The following is an 18,789-nucleotide window of genomic DNA, read 5'->3' as shown; positions in this document are numbered from 1 at the left end:
CCTGTTTAAGGTTTATTTTCTATGCATCTTCACACCCGTATATCTCTTTTTGAGAGAGTGTCAGAAAGTGGTAAGTGCACACTTAAATCACTTTTTTTATTGTTTGTAAACTCATATTCCTTCGTAAACATTTTGAAAGATATTCATTCATAATTGAGGCTGAATGGAGTAGGTGACAAAAGTGCATACTCTTAAACAACCATCGGATTTCCGGGTGAAATCGTGACACACTTTCGTCTTTCGTAGGCAGTGGTGGTTGTTACAAAAGGTAACTTCGAATGTAGCGTGAAATCTGCAAAAAAATTCTGAAATTTGAATGGAGAACACAAAAATTGAATAGTTTACGTCAATAAAAAAGAGAAAAATGAAGCCAATGCGTCTCGAACCTAGGACTTAGAGCAGCAATCACACTGTTTATAACATTACACTACATGCATCTCTCACCTCAGTGAATGAGATCAACTATATGATAACTTTTTCCCCATTATATTCTTGTGGAAAAGTGACAAATAGCAACTTTGACCCTCTCTCGAGGCTGAATGTTTATTTATTTTTCTATTTTTTTAATCACTTTTTTTTAATTGGTACATCATCTAATACATCCCTGTTGTGACATCAGGTATATAAATCACAATCGTAAGGCTGCACTTGCTCTCATCATTAAAAATGTCCTCATGTCAGATTTTTCATGCAAGTATAAATAACATTTGATAAAACTTAAGGATGTACTTACCACTTTCTGACATTCTCTCAATTTTTTTGACAAGTAAGCTTTATATCCTAATTTCCCAATGCCAAAAGTTAATATTTTTGGTTGGGAGAAAGTAAATATAAATCAATATATACTACCTTATATGACTGACATACAACTCTGCTATTAAAATCAAGATATATTGATTTTTTCATAGCATGTCAGAAAGTGGGAAGTGCACCTTTAATTGGTACATCATCTAATAGATCCCTGTTGTGACATCAGGTATATATAAATTTATAAATCACAATCGTAAGGCTGCACTTGCTCTCATCTGAATTTAAATCAAATTTCTGACAATTGGTGCGAAGCATCATTGAAAATCTAATGCCATATTGAGAAGCATCAAGGTGACTTCAGCATAAACCAATTACAGACAAGTTCTCTTGCTCTTTGTGTGCCATGCACTACATCATTTTTCAGAAAATTTTTGCCTGAATAGTTTTGCAAATCGCCACTCATTTTTCAGAAGTTTCAAATTTTGCAGTCGACCATTAAATATTTGATGAAACATCTAATATGGTAAATAAACTTTCGATTAAATAAAAAATTGTCAAAAAGTCACTTTTAAAATTTTATTTCATGCAAAACTCTCATTACGAGGCTCTTATAGAAATAAATAAGGAATATATTGAAACATTTAGAGCCATATATAGACTCGCTACATTAAATGAAGCCAAGATTGACGAAATTTTCAAAATTATTAAAAATAATTTGATTGAAACAAAAATATTCTCACCAAATAGGATTTGTTCAACAATTTATAAAGTAGTGAAATACAACAATCGTTTTTTAAAGTCATACTTGTATTTATTTTATAAGATTAACATAGAATTTCACCTAAAAGATATTTCTGTTCCGATGCTTTTTCAATATTTGATATACAATGAGTATGGCATCATTCTTGATAAGAAATTTAAACCAAAGTCCAAAGTTATAGAAGCTGTTAAAAACTCACTTAAAATTCATCAAGAAAATACTATTTACAGGGCAATCTTGAATGATGATAAAGAACAATTTATATCATTTCTAGAAAGAGAAGGATTCGATGAAAATCGGAAGCTAGGAAGTTTTTTATATCCAAATTCATTAGATTTTTATAAATTTCTCGATAACAAATCGAATAAATATGAATTCACTTCAGATTTATCATTAATCGAAATTTGTTGTTATCACGGATCTGTTGATTGTTTTAAACTTTTAAGAACTAAATTCGACATGAAAATAACCAAGCGTTGTCTCAAATTTTCATTTCTTGGAGGAAATCCAGAGATTATGAATGAATGTTTGAAATACAAAAAACCAAATAATAAATGTATGAAATATGCAATCATTTCACATAATATCGATTTTGTTGCTTTTCTATATAACGAACACATGTTAGATATTGATGAAACATATTGTTGGTGGTTCAATAATCTTCAATCATTCTTAATTTATTTTGATCAAAATAACAATCTTGACAAATGTTTTTTAATTTCTCCACTTTTCTTTTCAACTAAACTTTGTGAGTATTTACTTTCGCAAGGCGCAAATATCAATGCACATGGTTTCTCGTACTTGACAGGCACAGCTCTTCATACAGCAGCTTGTCATGATTTAATAGAAATTGCAGAGTTTCTAATTTCAAATGGTGCTGATATCAATGCAAGAAACTTCGAAGGCAATACTCCTCTTCATATTGCTGCAAGTTTTGAGCGTAGAGAAATGGAAAAATTCCTTATCTCTCATGGTGCAAATGTCAATTTGGTTAATTATGATGGGCTGACATATGATAAATTGCATACAAAAAAGAATGACTGGTCTTCGAATTGCAGAATTTAAGTTTTTTTTTTATTATTATTATTATTCAAAAATAATTGGAAAAAACAAAATTATTCCAATTGGTATTTCCACAGTAATTAGGCATTCTTGTAAAATAACATATTTTATGTGGAACTACATTTTAAAGAACGCGTCTAAAACTTTATTGATGAGCTTTCATCGCATGAAAAAGAAACTTCAAAATCATGTGAAGAAGAACTTTGAACAAAGTCACATAATTTAAATGAAAAGAATGTGATCATGTGACTTATGAAAGAGGATATCTTATTGATGTTTTAGATCCCATTCATTGAAGAACGAAAACATAATTGCTGTGGAGCTGATTAACGAATCATTTAACAAGTCCATCTTTCTTTGAGCTTTTGTTTTTAAAATTCAGATCATCGAAACTTTGATATGATGTAATTCAAATCTAAAAAAAATTCTTCTTTATAAATATATAAATTCTTCAATAATTATTTTTAACAAGCTGGATAAATAACAGACATTGTTTGCGTTATTATGACTTTTCTATTGAATGCCAACTCAAATATGCTATGCAAGCTGAAATCACAAGGTATATAATCATAAAATACTAATGATATTTAAGATCTCTAGTATTCATAGTCATATGAGTTTAATATGATTGGAATAATGAAAAACAATGGTCTCAGATAGAAAAAAAAAATTTCGTTTTTTTTTTAGATTCAATAAAAATTTCATGAACGAACGCACTATCATTCAGATTTGCAATTTTTTCACATCCGAAGCATGGTGGAAGCCTGTTTGTGGATTTTTAGCTACTAATTGCATGCAATTCGAAAGTCCTGAAAATACAGTTGAACAATACAATTTATTCAATCAATTCCAGAGCTTAGTGCAAGATCTCTTTGATTCTTTTCTATGCAAGACAGTAAATATGCGACCAAGCGCCCTTGAACAACTCATGTTACAAGGTTATGATGGAAATATCTACCAACTACGTGTGCTAATCTTTCGCATACAAGAGCTTCTTAACTTTGAGAAGTTCAAATTAGAAATGCAAGCAACTCAAAGGCGAATCGATGAAGAAGTAACAAATACGATGATGATGTTGAGAGAACAGTCAGCGGATGATGACGCTCAAAACAATGCCGTCGATATGTTAGAGAAAAGTGAACAGATATCTTTGCAAAAACAGACCGAGTTTTGCTGCAACAGAACAAAAGACGAATTGCGATTAAACGAACTTCATGACAACCTTCAAAAATCAATGGGTGGTCCCAAGACAAATCCATTGGCAAGTACGTCGCCAGTTAACTCCACTTTTAATACGTTAGGAAGTTTAGGACCTTTGTCTTCACCAACAGGCTCCATGGTGAATAAAGGCCCTCCTGTAACTACATTTAATCCTCAGTACGATGCTGTTAGAAAATCAAATCCTGGTAAACCTCTTATTATGAGACCAGGATTGACAAAAGTTAAGTCATCAAAGCTTGCTTCTCTTCATTAAGTATGTTATTGTTTCGAGTTATAAAGATCCATGTTTTATTTTATTTCAATATTTTTTTTTATTTCAAAAATTACATTTCTATAATACATTTTACCGAATTATCATGTGATCTGTTGGGATCTGAATCTTTTTTTGTGCTGAATTTTTGACAAGAGAAATTTTTGGCCTTTGAAAAGTATGCCTATTGAGAGACAAAAAATACTTCTGTTAGTTATTCATATATTCAAAGAATCAATTGATTTGGAGTGATTGGCAAAAAAATCTTGTATAATAATATAAGCAACCAGATGAAAATCTTCTTACTTTCGACTTTGCTATTGTGTCAGATCATGTATATAAACTTAATTAAAATCCATATCTATAATATTAATATAAAATGCTAGGCCGTCACTATTTTCCCCATGTATTGCATAAAATTTTTCTCCTAAGTAATTTCAAAAAAGTTTTATGTTGCAAAACTTAAATATGCCAATCTTCAAAATTATTTAATGTCTGAGCAAGACATTCACCCAAATAGATTCGGGGAACTTCGAAGTACTTATAAATACTACATCGATTCATATAATGCATTGTATCAGCTGAAAACGGAAAAAGAAGAAGAATTAATCTCAATTTACGAAATGATCAAAACAAACTTGATTGATTCAAAGAAAGTTCTTCCCAAAAATATTATGGGAGATATTTTGAAAATCATTCCGTATAATAATCGTTATACAAAGTCATATTTATCTCTTGCCAAACGTATATCTGACGATTATCAAGTCAAAGATGTCAAACGCAGTTCAATCATTTCTAATTTCTTGTTTTATAAAGAATATGGTATTAAATTAGGCAAATCTGATGAATTCGAAAAAATTAAATCACAAAATTTCGAAATTCATTCAGAAGATACAATTTACAGAGCAATAATGTATAATGACAAAGAAAGATTCATCGCATTCACGGAAAGAAATGGATTTAATGAAGATCAAAAACTTAAAAGCGATTTATATCCAGATGCATATTCTAAAGAAGGATATTCATTGCTTGAATTATGTTGTTACCACGGAGCAATTGATTGTTTCAAGTTCTTAAGAACGAAATTCAACTCAAAAATAACTGAACGTTGTCTACATTTCTCATTTTTAGGTGGAAATCCAGAGATCATGAGTGAATGTTTGAAATACAGAAGACCATATAATAAATGTATGGAATATGCAATTATTTCAAACAACATTGATTTTGTTACATTTTTGATGAATGAGTACGATATAGAGATGTATTTGGGTAATTGTGTCAAATTTAATAATCTTGAATCATTTTTAGTTATTACTTCATTAAATTTTAATATCCCATCTCTTTGTGAATATTTTCTATCAAACGGTGCAGATGTCAATGAAAAATCACAGGATGGATTCGATAGTGCACCTATTCATTATGCAGTATGGAATAATAGTATAGAAGAAGCTGAAATTCTTATTTCACATAGTGCAAATATCAATGAAAAGAATGATGATGGAAATACAGCTCTTCATATTGCAGTAGAAGAAAATTGTAAAGAAATAATCAATGTTCTTATTTCACATGGTGCAAATATCAATGAAAAAAATAATGTTGGAGAAACTGCCCTTCATTATGCAGCACGTAGAAATAATAAAGAAATAATCGAATTTCTTATTTCACAAGGTGCAAACATCAATGAAAAAACGAGGATGGAGGTACCGCTCTTCATACTGCCGCATTTTATAACAGTAAAGAAGCAGCTGAATTTCTTATTTCACATGGCGCAAATATCAATGAAAAAAATAAATATGGGAAAACCGCTCTATATAAGGCTGTATTTAGTAATAGTATAGAAACTATCGAATTTCTTATTTTACACGGTGCAAACATCAATGAAAAAGATATAAATGGAGGAACTGTTCTTCATAACGCAGCATTTGATAATAATAGTAAAGAAACAGCCGAAATTCTTATTTCGTTTGGTGTAAATACCAATGAAAAAGATAAATATGGAGAGACCGCTCTTCATATTGCAGCAAAAATGGATAGTGTAGAAACAGCCGATGCTCTTCTTTCACATGGTGCAATTATTAATGAAAAAGATAAATATGGTAAAACTGCTCTTCATAAGGCAGCATGTCATAATAGTAAAAAAAATAGCCGAAGTTCTTATTTCACATGGTGCAAATATTAATGAAAAAGATAATAATGGAGAAACCGCACTTCATAAAACAACATATTATAATAGTAAAGAAACAGCCGAAATTCTTATTTCACATGGTGCAAATATCAATGAAAAGAATGATGATGGAAATACAGCTCTTCATATTGCAGTAGAAGAAAATAGTAAAGAAACAGTCGAAATTCTTATTTCACATGGCGCAAATATTAACGAAAGAAATAAAAATGGGTTTACCGCTCTTCATATTGCATCAAAAAATAATAGTGAAGAAATAGTAAAAATTCTTAATTCACATAGCGCAAATATCAATGAAAACAAGACCTGCTACCCTTTATAAACAAAAATATTTATACGAGCATAGCAAATAAAGTTGCAACTTTACTAATAAATCAAATATTTAAATACTAATCCTGAGTGTCATAATTTCTTTTTATATTGGAACATTATAAAGAAGATTGATCAAAAAGATCTATTGAAAAAATATATGTATTATTAACTTCATTTAATCTGTTTGAAATTTTGCATAATTTATTATATTTGTTGAAAATGATGATGAAAAAACCGTTCTTAATATTGCAGCAAGTAATAATTGAAAGGTACGGACACTCCCTTCTAACCAAAATTTTGGCCCTAAACTACAGCTGCAGGCTATACATATTATGCATATGTAGAATACGTAGTTTGGAGAAAATCGGCATATACAATCTAGAGTTATATATATATATAAACACAGCTAAACCTCAAAGAATTACCAGCCTTACATATAGTGTTTAATATAATGATGTATATCATGCTGGAATTTATTCATTATTCATCTAATTAATATATGATTTACAATCCCATGAAATTTTAAAATTTTATCAAAAATAGTGAACGTATAGAAGTTTCAAAATCTCGGGTCCAAATTCTCAGGAAAATTGTGAGCAATGTTTACAATTTTGGACCTTAGATTTTCTGAATTGTATACCTTTGAAAGAATTTCATTTGTTACTCACTATATAAATTTAATAAAGTTACTAAAATATATTCTTTAATCTTCATAGAAAAAAATAAAAAATAAAAAAAATATCAATAATGTTTTTGTTATTTTGTTCAAACAACAAGAAACATTATTGATAACAAGCAATAAATCAAACAAGAAACAATAAAAATACAATAAAAAATACATTATTTCTGAAGAGAAGGTTTTCTCTGAGTGCTGGAAATCTCGCCAAATCTGACATTTGTAAAGTTTCAAATCTGACACTTTGTAAAGGGTCTAAGTTGTCAGATTCGACATTGGCGCTAAAATAAAAAAGTGCCATTATCTCATGGTGGACCACAGCTGGGGTCGCCGCCGACTATCCACTTGCTGGGATGCTACGCAGCCTTTGATCTGGCCAATCATAGTGCTGCTCCATCCACATCAGCAAGTGATTTCGGCGGGAGATCTCCAATCGGTCTTCCATGAGGGTTACGCAAGCCAGAAGCACAATAACTATGCAGCCTAGCTGCTAGGATAGCGTAGCTAGGCTGCGTAGTTATTTTGCTTCTGGCGATATTAGTAATACGTTATTGCCCTCGTTGGCTATAGTACTACTCCCTTAACCTCCGAGGGTTAGGGGAGTAAATTTGCTCGAAATGGGCAATGTTCATTACGAAATCTCTCATTCGATGAGAGACTTCGTAATGAGCATTGCCTTAAAGTACTCTTACTACTCTTTCCTGGTCCCAAAAGGTCTAGGATTCTGTAATTAATCGAATAGGACAGAGTTTTTCCGAAGTCTCTCATTTGATGAGAGGCCTCGGAAAAACTCTGTCCTAGTGTAATGTAGTTGTGGTTCTTGGCCAACAAAGAGCGAGAGAAGATGTCTGTAATTTGTTTATGCTGAAGTTTTCTGGATTTCCTTCCTCATCTGAGAGAAATTCAGAAAACTTCAGCATAATTTAATGCAGATGTGATTCTCTGGCTCTATGTCGGCCAGAGAGTGATTAAAAAGTTTGTTGGGTGAGTAGGCTCGATGTATGCCTACTCACTGCAAATATACGTTATTTTTTTGTTTCATATGAAATAACGGTACTACAAGTCATTCTGTCCCAATTCAGGCTTTTTACGGAATATTAAAAAATTTAAACCCTTCAGAGAACTCCAGACTAGCTCTTCTTGACAATAATGGGTATTTACTAGCATCTAACTCACTAGAAAACGTAATACAAGTTATTAATGATACAATTTACTACATGACTTTAAATAGTTTACAAGATCCGATCTGGAACTGCATAATTGATCGAAATAATTTAGTTTCTGATACTCAGCCGCTCTTTAACTGTCGTTTAAATGGAAATGAATTATCAATTTTGATTGTTCATCAACCAGTGTATATAGGAGGTTCCTTTCTATGGGATCTTGTTGGTGCAATCTGTTTGAATGATTTTTCCATTGATTTTCGTACTTCTGCCAACAAAACTTCACAAATTACGAATATTCTTATTCTTTTCACTTTTATTATATCAGGAGTGTATATCATTCTCAGATATACAGTTCTATGCCATTTCCAGAGGAATTTTTCCGATATTGACTCAAATGAAAAAAATAATTTGATGGAATTTGAAAATATTTTAAAGATTTCCACGAAAAAAAGTGTTGTTGAGGAAGTACATGCCATGTCATATGATCTCCTTCGTTCTTATCAAACACTTTTCTATCAATCTCCCAATATCTTATTATCCATCCACGATATGACACTTAGAGAGCAACTGACCACAAAATTTTCAATTCCTCAGGTTTACGAAACCTCCTCCCTCAGTTTTAGACGTTTTGACACTAAAGATAAAACGTTATTTCGCGGAGGACAAGTTGCTTTCAACAGAATTGGAAGAAACTTTGTGGAGACCGACCACATGTCATCTGTTGTCAATTTGTTCGTTGAAATCAACTCAGAACTGTTGTTTTCGAACAAATTATTGAAAGAACTTTTAAGTACCATATTTTTCAAGTTTACGTTGTCAGATCTCAAGCTAGTAGCCGATAGTTTCAATCTTATTGCTTATTTGATGACGAATGGCCTTCCAGCTGTTTATACTGATTGTGATCTTTCGATTTCGATATTAATCGCAACGTTGTTGTACCACATACTCATGAGTAAAAGGTTTGAGCGAAAGACAGTCAAACAGATCTATTTATTAGAGAATGATGATGAAATTTACGTTGAAGCTGAAAATTTAATGGAAAATTTTAAAAATATTAGACTGGAAAGGGTAGAAAATGACTTTAAGAGATGGAATAGAATATGTGAGACCATTACTTCCTTCTTGCCGGCTTTGTTTTTAAGAGATCAGATATCTTTACCAAAAATGTTCAAAAACGTGACGAAATTTAGATCAGGAGTCTTGTATAGGAATGAAGAACTGATGTATTGCTCTATTTTGATAATTGTTGCTCAATATTCTTATTTTTTCCATACGCCTGAAAATTTTGACAAAATTAGACTTGTTTTACATAGAAATACAACTCTCCCTGTTGAAGAATTGGAGAGATTCGAATCTGTTTTGAAAAACGAAATACTTGCGGATTGCATCACATCTTTAGAGGCTGTTATTGATCCAGATGAGTTTTTGGGACTTATCCCTCAATAGAATTTTTTGTATAATAATAAAATGTTTGTATTTTATTTTGGAAAAAATTAATTCAATTTATTTTTAATAAACTGAATACTATGATTATCTAATTCGAGTATATAATATTTATTATGTTAATAATGCTTCTATTCTTCTTAGATAAAGTTATAGAAATTTTTTTAACTCAATTATCATGTAATTGATGAGTTGAATGATCATAGTTGAAAATTAAAATGATTTCAAAATAAGAAATTTGTCAATTTTAGATGTTGTCAAAGATATAGCAAATACCCTATATTTCCAACTCTTGGAAAATTTTCATGACCCCGTACCCAGGGTCCTAAAATGGGTATTTTCCTCACACAGACACCGTGGTTTTTTGAGCCGGGAAATAAATAGCGCAGACAGTTTCTACATATAGAGACATGCTTATACTTAGAGTTTGACGGGAATCTAAAGTGATTTTTTTCTGCATCGCGAAATCTAATGCAATCTCAAAATCATGAAGAAACTGCGAATCGGAGCGCAATTTTTTAATATGTTAATATATAAAGGTACCTCTACTACTGCAAATGCTTCAAATGAAAATCTAAGAAATCAGATTAATTTGATCACATTAGTATAGTATTGGTCAAACCAAAAACTCATATGTTGATATATAGCCTATAGATATTCATATTATCTACTTTTCATTGAATTATATAAGATTTAATAATCTCATAAATATTCTTTTTAATTTTCCGAATTCCGTGTGCATTTAGATTGCCTATACCTGTATATAATAATTCTAGAATGGTTTGGTTAGATATTAAGTTTTTTAGATTAATATTTTAACATTTTGATAAAACAAGCATTTGTTCCATTTTAGAATCGCCATTGAACTCTAGTTTGACTAACATGATGTTGTATGATCAAATAAATTCTAACTTCATGAGATAAATTTTGAAATTAGAAAATGCGATATCTGACTCAAATATTTATCTGAACACATTTAACATTCAATGATAAACTAAAGTACTATACAGCAGATTCGATTTGGCTTATATTTTATATAATCAACAAATAATCCTATAAAATTGTGCTATTCACGTTGCTCAAAGATGTATTGAACATTCCCTACTTGTGTATTGATAAAATTAGATATAGATTCTAATGTAAATCGATATTTTGAAAATTCATATATATTTTGTCTTGGTTTGGCATTTGATCGTGTTGAAACCGGAATTGCAATATATATCATCTAAATATATAACTATCAAAATATGAGCTATAGATTTTTAAATTATTCTCCTGAATATGAGTGACTAACATAATTATATTGAATTGAGTAGTAAGAATCTTAAATATTAGAATCTGACGATAATTTATTATAACTTTATATAGGAACAAGATTATAAATGATGATGAAAATAAAGATTAAATTTAAATCTGAAAATTTGAAAACATTAAGTGTATATGATAGCATTACAAAATTAAATTTTATGTGGAAGAGGAAAGAGAGGAATTAGAAGTATTATGAGAAAATAATAAGATATAAAAACAAGATTCTATCAAATGAGTTAATTTATAGAAAGGAATAACAGTGTGAATGTAGTAAATGAATGTTTTCATGATGTATTATTGAAATCTTAAGTTTTGTTAAGAAGATAATAAGGGAATCAAATTTTGTATTAGGAAGTTTGACCGACAAGAGTATATTGTGCACTCTTGTCGGTCTGCATGTCTCATTCCGGGAGACATTGTCACTGCATGTCTCCCAGAATGAGACAATCTTCTGCAATCAGAATGTGATTGCAAAACTTCGACCGACAAGAGTGTATTGTGCACTCTTGTCGGTCTGCATGTCTCATTCCGGGAGACATTGTCACTGCATGTCTCCCAGAATGAGACAATCTTCTGCAATCAGAATGTGATTGCAAAACTTCGACCGACAAGAGTGTATTGTGCACTCTTGTCGGTCTGCATGTCTCATTCCGGGAGACATTGTCATTGCATGTCTCCCAGAATGAGACAATCTTCTGCAATCAGAATGTGATTGCAAAACTTCGACCGACAAGAGTGTATTGTGCACTCTTGTCGGTCTGCATGTCTCATTCCGGGAGACATTGTCACTGCATGTCTCCCAGAATGAGACAATCTTCTGCAATCAGAATGTGATTGCAAAACTTCGACCGACAAGAGTGTATTGTGCACTCTTGTCGGTCTGCATGTCTCATTCCGGGAGACATTGTCATTGCATGTCTCCCAGAATGAGACAATCTTCTGCAATCAGAATGTGATTGCAAAACTTCGACCGACAAGAGTGTATTGTGCACTCTTGTCGGTCTGCATGTCTCATTCCGGGAGACATTGTCATTGCATGTCTCCCAGAATGAGACAATCTTCTGCAATCAGAATGTGATTGCAAAACTTCGACCGACAAGAGTGTATTGTGCACTCTTGTCGGTCTGCATGTCTCATTCCGGGAGACATTGTCATTGCATGTCTCCCAGAATGAGACAATCTTCTGCAATCAGAATGTGATTGCAAAACTTCGACCGACAAGAGTGTATTGTGCACTCTTGTCGGTCTGCATGTCTCATTCCGGGAGACATTGTCACTGCATGTCTCCCAGAATGAGACAATCTTCTGCAATCAGAATGTGATTGCAAAACTTCGACCGACAAGAGTGTATTGTGCACTCTTGTCGGTCTGCATGTCTCATTCCGGGAGACATTGTCATTGCATGTCTCCCAGAATGAGACAATCTTCTGCAATCAGAATGTGATTGCAAAACTTCGACCGACAAGAGTGTATTGTGCACTCTTGTCGGTCTGCATGTCTCATTCCGGGAGACATTGTCATTGCATGTCTCCCAGAATGAGACAATCTTCTGCAATCAGAATGTGATTGCAAAACTTCGACCGACAAGAGTGTATTGTGCACTCTTGTCGGTCTGCATGTCTCATTCCGGGAGACATTGTCACTGCATGTCTCCCAGAATGAGACAATCTTCTGCAATCAGAATGTGATTGCAAAACTTCGACCGACAAGAGTGTATTGTGCACTCTTGTTGGTCTGCATGTCTCATTCCGGGAGACATTGTCACTGCATCACATAAAGAGATAAATGCAAATTGCACAACTTAATATTTTCCTTAAAATTTCTCTTCAGGTTCATACCTAAATAAGCTCTTTTTTTTGAAAATTCAATTTTTTCCAAAAATGTATGAATTCAAAAGTTCAGATTATATCTAGTCATTTTCCAACATTAATTTTGTGTTTTAGTTTTTGAGATATTCATTTTATTATACGTATTATTCAGAAAATTAAAAGAATTTGTGAGGGGAAACGGAGGAGATAATAAATATGTAAAGATGGATGAATAGACAATTTGAAAAAAAAAGCAATAATTTTGAGTTGTGTTTATCTCTTTATGTGATGCATATTTTCACGATCTGACAGCAGAAATCGAATCAGCGGAGCCAGAAGAATCAGATTACGTGTGGAAAATAGGTTTTGAACGCTTAGATAGGGCTAAAATGAGACTTTATGAGATGTGTTGTATAATTATAGTTTTTGCGATAATGTGTCATGAGATCAGAATATGAAGAGAGTAAATATGTATTATTGTCACGGTTTATATGTGGGATAGCTCGATAGAGTCTCTAAAAGAGATTAGTACGTGAGTAAGGCGATTTAATAAACAAAAGAAAGAAATAATTAATTTTTTTTTTAACTTCGAAAAGATTGTATGAAAGTGTCTTTGATTGTAAGATACATTTAGATCGACAAGAGTGTATTGTGCACTCTTGTCGGTCAAACTTCCGCATTCAAGTTATGAATGCGAAGATTGTCTCATTCTGGGAGACATGCAGTGACAATGTCTCCCGGAATGAGACATGCAGACCGACAAGAGTGCACAATACACTCTTGTCGGTCGAAGTTTTGCAATCGCGTTGTGATTGCAAAAGATTGTGCTATTCCTGCATATTTTCTACGAGCCTGCTTCATAAAATTGAATCCTTCTATCCAAATTAAATGCGATTTCGCTAATCTTTCATCTAAAATCACTAATCAGAAGCATATTGCAAGTTAACTTGAACCGGCATGTTCCTCCTATCCTGTCTTTCAGTTCTTTCTATCAGCCATGGTTCACAAGGAGGAGAGCTTTGCGCACAATCAGACATAAGATTGCGGCAGAGGAACCGGGAAGAGAGCAGCTTGAAGCGGTAAGATGTCCGAATGCTGTCTCCCAGGTGTATCTGTCAGGCAAAGTTCACAAGGAGGAGAGCTTTGCGCACAATCAAACAGAAGATTGCGGCAGAGGAACCGGGAAGAGAGCAGCTTGAAGCGGTAAGCTGTTTTCATGTCTTTAGTTAACAAACTTTAACAAAAGAGATCTAAAAAATTTGAAATAATTGCAAAATAATGCCGTCCGGTAATGCGCACATAAGGGAGGTGTTTTGCGGGAGCTGGGGGTATCTTGGTGAGTACTCAGGAGGCCAAGAAGGGCACCCCAACCGACATTTTGCTGACGCATTGTGTAAGCAACCATTCTGATAACCCCTCAAACCGTCGGGACAAAATAATTTATGAAATTATAAGTCATCTTTCTAATACATATTTTTGGAAGGGCGTAAGATACGCCAACTTAAATATATTATTAAATATGAGAAAATCGCTCAACAAAAAAACAATTCTTTCAAAAAGTTTAAAATTGATCTTTCTAATACATATTTTTGGAAGGGCGTAAGATACGCCAACTTAAATATATTATTAAATATGAGAAAATCGCTCAACAAAAAAACAATTCTTTCAAAAAGTTTGACATTGATCTTTCTAATACATATTTTTGGAAGGGCGTAAGATACGCCAACTTAAATATATTATTAAATATGAGAAAATCGCTCAACAAAAAAACAATTCTTTCAAAAAGTTTAAAATTGATCTTTCTAATACATATTTTTGGAAGGAGTTTACATTCTCAAAATAAAAACCAGTTCAAAATCTTATTACTCCTTGAATTAAAATCATTTAATTTCAAATCCATTCCAAATCCTTAAATCTGTATTAAAATCATTTTGCCAACAACCAACACAATACAAATTACATTTCCATATATCTTCTTGTCCATTTTAATTTTTTATCTCATTTTATTTAATTTTATTTAAAGCATATAGACATCGAGATCCTTTACACATAGTTATATAAAAGTCAAATACATAATAAATTCTTAATTCTAGAGATATCTCAAAATCTCAATTTTTTAATTTAAAATACCTTTCATTTTTCACAGTACTATCACAACAAACAAGCCATTTACTAATTAACACATATAAGAAAAATATCAAATTACAAAACAACTTTCAATATCATTCGCATCGAATTCTATTTTTTCATAATTATCAACTACATGTTATTATATAATATATGTCGGCGCATATTCCACTCTATACAAGTGTCAGACACACTCACACAAAGCTGTGAGATTCATACCTCTATCAGTAGGACTTCTCAAATCAAGAACACATATGTTTCACTATCGCACATCTGTGTAGGATCTAATTGACCCTTTGGACTGGTACTTCAAAATTTGATAATTTGATAATTTCATGTGATATCATCATTTGCCTTTAAAACAACTGTGCGTTAAACTAGACACGTTTCTCTATCATAATGCAAAATATCAAAGTTTGGGAGACTCCCAAAGTGTCTGAAACTGATCATAAGGGTGAAAAACCGTTTTCCAGAAGTTGGGAACGTAGGGTATTTATTTTAATCAATCAGAAGGATATACAAAGATGATGACAGATTTTTGAATGTCTTAGGATTTATGCATGCGACACTAAGGAATTGTTTTTTATTGGTTTCAATTTCTCCAAAAATATCGAATTGAGACAAACCGAACAAATAAGAATTAATATAATTGGCCTTAATAGTCTGAAATCTAATTACTGATGCCTTAAAAGGTGGGACATCGAATTCAAAACTAAAACCTCGTTTTGATAGAATTTGATTATCAGTCACAGAATCCAAAAGTTTTAAGTTAGTAAAGTCATCTCCATAATATATTTTCCATGAAACAGGATAAGACCAATAACAATTTGTATTTGGCACATTATACAAGCTTTGCAGGACATATTTATGGGCCTTAATTGGAATTGGGAAAGAAAAATCAAGATTAAAAGTCTGAGAAAATGGAGTTTTTAGGCAATACCCCGTCAGAGGATTTTCTGAAAATAATCCCACCATATCTGTGCAATTGGTACAAGAATATTCCTCATTTATGAATATCTGATTTTTGTCTGGGTATGAAAGGTTACTTTTTAAAGTCTTAAATAACCAGACATTATTTTGTTGGATGCTTCAGGAAAAATGATATTTTCCCTTGAATAAAGCAATGTATCAATACGAAGTGATATCCAAATTTTCCACTATTGAGACAATTGGCCAAATTTTAACTCATAAAATTTATATTTTAACATGATATTCAAACTTGATGTTAAGTTAAGTTTGTGTAAAGTTAGCTTGTTAATATATTAATGATATTAAACTTTCGTTTGTGATTTGAATGCATAATGAGAATGCCTCATTCTATTGGTTAAATAAGATAGAAAATATGCTGTTTCGTATATAAAAATGTGATTATTTTGTATTGGTTGGAAGAATAAGTGTTTATTAGAAAAATATTTTATCAATTTGACTGAAGTTTGGTAAAAAAGTAGAAAGAAAGAGTATGTTTATAAACAATAATAACATGATAAGAGAGTAAAAGTCAAAAATGAGTGAAAATTATTAAAAAATGAAAGATTTTTTCTACGAAAACCAACAAAATGAAGAAATCTGCCTAAAAGTTGTTGAAACTTGGTCATTTCCTCAAAATAGATTCATTGTTGGTTTTGTATTGTATCAATCAAATTAGTTCTGAAACTCTGATCAAGAGGGAAGTCCAAAAGTGCATCAGCATATTTGATCAGGTTATCTTTGTTATCTTTGGTAAATTTTCGGATCTTTTCGGATGATTTCTTGAAATCTATGAACAATTTGAAGATTTTAAGGGCTTCAATAGCAATATTCTTGTATTGTGAAGTGAAGTGCTGTAAAATCAAATCAAAATTGCGATCTGAACTCAAATAAAGCATATTGAACACTTCATTTGTTTCGATTAGTTCTCGGATGAGTCTAAGACTCTGTAATGATGATGCGTAATGGGATTTTTCGGAAAATTGATTCAATTTTTCAACAATAAAATCGTAATTATCGCGAATATATTGTTTTGCGATTGGTGATGATAGTAATATTTCTCTGAACAATGAAAATGAATCGGCTGCGACATCAAAAAGTGGAACCGTGAAAAACTTGAAGAGTTGATTAACAGAACTCTTACTTAGGATTTGTTTCGTAAGACTTTCGTATGTGGCACATACTCTAAGCATCTCTCCTGCTGTAATGGCGAGTTCAGGATTGTTATATAAATGAATAATTGTGTCAATTATATCAGGATCTTGCTCAATATATTTCACAAGAGGAGATTCTCCGTTATTTTTATAGGCTACCGCTCCTGTGAATATCATTGTGAATTGTCTCCTATGCTCAACCGGAAGATTTGATAAAATTAAAATTCCATCAAGTATGAAATTCGTAGCAGCAATCTCATTAATGAGTTGTAGCGACTTAGAACTCGCTTCTTCACCATCAATTTTCTTATAAAGAATGTCAGTCATACGACCAAAATTTTTACTAATAATTTCTAAATATTGAGCTTTATCTTCAGCAAAAGTAGTTTCTCTAAATCCAGCTAAACCATCCATAGCCTTTTTTACAATGCGTGATGGCTTCATATGACCAAATATTGACATTATAATTCTACCGCTATATAAAATAATGAAAATAATCGTCATCGTTATAGGAAAACTTTATCAAAATGGAATCGCCTATGCATGCATATATTATTTGTCATAATGAGGGATTTGAGATCTAAATTTGAAATCGAATCATAAAATTTGCGATTTGAGTACTAATTTTCTTTATCATTAATCATGTTTGTCGATTTATTGTTATATTTCGCACATTTGGGAACAAATTCGATAAATTTTGAGGTAAACAAAAGAAGTAGAGGCTATTTATGCCAATAGATATGGTTTACATATTGTAAGTCATGCATTTTTAAAAATAGAAAGAATGCATCATCGAAAAAAAATTGCTCATCGTTTTATTTTGTATGCTCGCCATTTTAAATAGTACATTAGACACTCTAACATTGCATTGTTTTATTTTACATTCAAATAATGTTTGTAATAAAGATGTTTCTTAATAAATTTTTAAAAATGAAAGGCTGATTCTGGCTGTTAAGGAATTGACATGTGTGTTTCCTATTGGATACATGTTAACTTATAAATATTAATGATAATAGTGATTCATGACAGCAATCGATAGCATATTATATTTCAAAAGTTCAACATAAAAAAATTATCCGGCACCTAAAAATATAATTGAAAATAAGCTGTTTTGCTCGATTTCAAATCTCCAAAATCAATGAAATAATTTTGAAATAACAAAATAATGGAAAAAAATAAACTTTTTTGAGAAGTGTTTCGACTGAAAATTTGATAGAAAAGGGTAGGGATGCGTTAAACACGCCATTTGACCGGGCGTACATTTTTTTGTTCGCCCAAAAATTTCGCCATTTGAGAAATTCAAAAATTAAAAATAAAATTTTAATCTTGATTTTTTTATTTTCGTGATTTTTTTGAAACTTACATAAGTGATGAAATACTTTTTTTTAAGTAATCGTTTATTATATATAAATATATCTTAATAAATTTAATTCCTTAAGGTAGAGCGTGTTCAAATTTAAAATCTCATACAATATTTTCTTAATGGCGTATTTTTCTGAGGTCGCCCAAATAAAGGCGAATTCAAAATTGAGAACTCCAAGGCGTATGGCGAGTATTCAAAAAGTACGCCACTTACAAAATATTGAATGTGGATTATCAATTTT

The 18,789-nt window shown here is 31.6% G+C and overlaps 6 protein-coding genes across 6 annotated transcripts, besides 10 other annotated features; 5 read left to right on the top strand and 1 right to left on the bottom strand.

The window, feature by feature from the left end:
* Positions 1-86: part of a mobile genetic element that runs on past the window's edge.
* Positions 54-86: a terminal%2Cinverted (terminal inverted repeat of tvBac_53III transposon ID:TVAGG3_0350100).
* Positions 87-166: 80 nt separating this feature from the next.
* Positions 167-196: a mobile genetic element.
* Positions 197-717: 521 nt separating this feature from the next.
* Positions 718-750: a mobile genetic element.
* Positions 718-750: a terminal%2Cinverted (terminal inverted repeat of tvBac_53III transposon ID:TVAGG3_0350080).
* A 156-nt stretch (positions 751-906) lies between these two features.
* Positions 907-938: a mobile genetic element.
* Positions 907-938: a terminal%2Cinverted (terminal inverted repeat of tvBac_53III transposon ID:TVAGG3_0350070).
* A 149-nt stretch (positions 939-1,087) lies between these two features.
* Positions 1,088-1,147: a mobile genetic element.
* Positions 1,148-1,612: 465 nt separating this feature from the next.
* TVAGG3_0350050 (positive regulation of myosin-light-chain-phosphatase protein) lies at positions 1,613-2,948 on the top strand (the record flags this gene model as incomplete). The annotated part of the gene is made up of 1 exon (XM_001320096.1): positions 1,613-2,575. The coding sequence occupies one exon, from the start codon at positions 1,613-1,615 to the stop codon at positions 2,573-2,575; it is 963 nt and encodes a 320-aa protein (XP_001320131.1).
* Positions 2,949-3,266: 318 nt separating this feature from the next.
* Positions 3,267-4,079, top strand: TVAGG3_0350040 (phosphodiesterase HL family; the record flags this gene model as incomplete). Its single annotated transcript, XM_001320095.1, has 1 exon — positions 3,276-4,046. The coding sequence occupies one exon, from the start codon at positions 3,276-3,278 to the stop codon at positions 4,044-4,046; it is 771 nt and encodes a 256-aa protein (XP_001320130.1).
* A 455-nt stretch (positions 4,080-4,534) lies between these two features.
* TVAGG3_0350030 (protein kinase protein) lies at positions 4,535-5,881 on the top strand (the record flags this gene model as incomplete). The annotated part of the gene is made up of 1 exon (XM_001320094.1): positions 4,535-5,881. The coding sequence occupies one exon, from the start codon at positions 4,535-4,537 to the stop codon at positions 5,879-5,881; it is 1,347 nt and encodes a 448-aa protein (XP_001320129.1).
* Positions 5,882-6,121: 240 nt separating this feature from the next.
* Positions 6,122-6,547, top strand: TVAGG3_0350020 (cyclin-dependent kinase inhibitor 2C-related family; the record flags this gene model as incomplete). Its single annotated transcript, XM_001320093.1, has 1 exon — positions 6,122-6,547. One exon carries the CDS (start codon positions 6,122-6,124, stop codon positions 6,545-6,547), a length of 426 nt encoding a protein of 141 aa, XP_001320128.1.
* Positions 6,548-6,954: 407 nt separating this feature from the next.
* Positions 6,955-7,088: a mobile genetic element.
* A 746-nt stretch (positions 7,089-7,834) lies between these two features.
* Positions 7,835-8,258: a mobile genetic element.
* A 172-nt stretch (positions 8,259-8,430) lies between these two features.
* On the top strand, positions 8,431-9,825 carry TVAGG3_0349990 (uncharacterized protein; the record flags this gene model as incomplete). Its single annotated transcript, XM_001320092.1, has 1 exon — positions 8,431-9,825. The coding sequence occupies one exon, from the start codon at positions 8,431-8,433 to the stop codon at positions 9,823-9,825; it is 1,395 nt and encodes a 464-aa protein (XP_001320127.1).
* Positions 9,826-16,449: 6,624 nt separating this feature from the next.
* Positions 16,450-17,652, bottom strand: TVAGG3_0349980 (positive regulation of peptidyl-threonine phosphorylation; the record flags this gene model as incomplete). Its single annotated transcript, XM_001320091.1, has 1 exon — positions 16,676-17,647. One exon carries the CDS (start codon positions 17,645-17,647, stop codon positions 16,676-16,678), a length of 972 nt encoding a protein of 323 aa, XP_001320126.1.
* Positions 17,653-18,789: the final 1,137 nt, after the last annotated feature.

Source organism: Trichomonas vaginalis, chromosome V (assembly GCF_026262505.1).
Source record: "Trichomonas vaginalis G3 chromosome V, whole genome shotgun sequence".
Lineage (NCBI taxonomy): Eukaryota > Parabasalia > Trichomonadida > Trichomonadidae > Trichomonas > Trichomonas vaginalis.
Note: the sequence above shows the minus strand (reverse complement) of the source record. Positions and strands in the feature narration are given on the sequence as shown.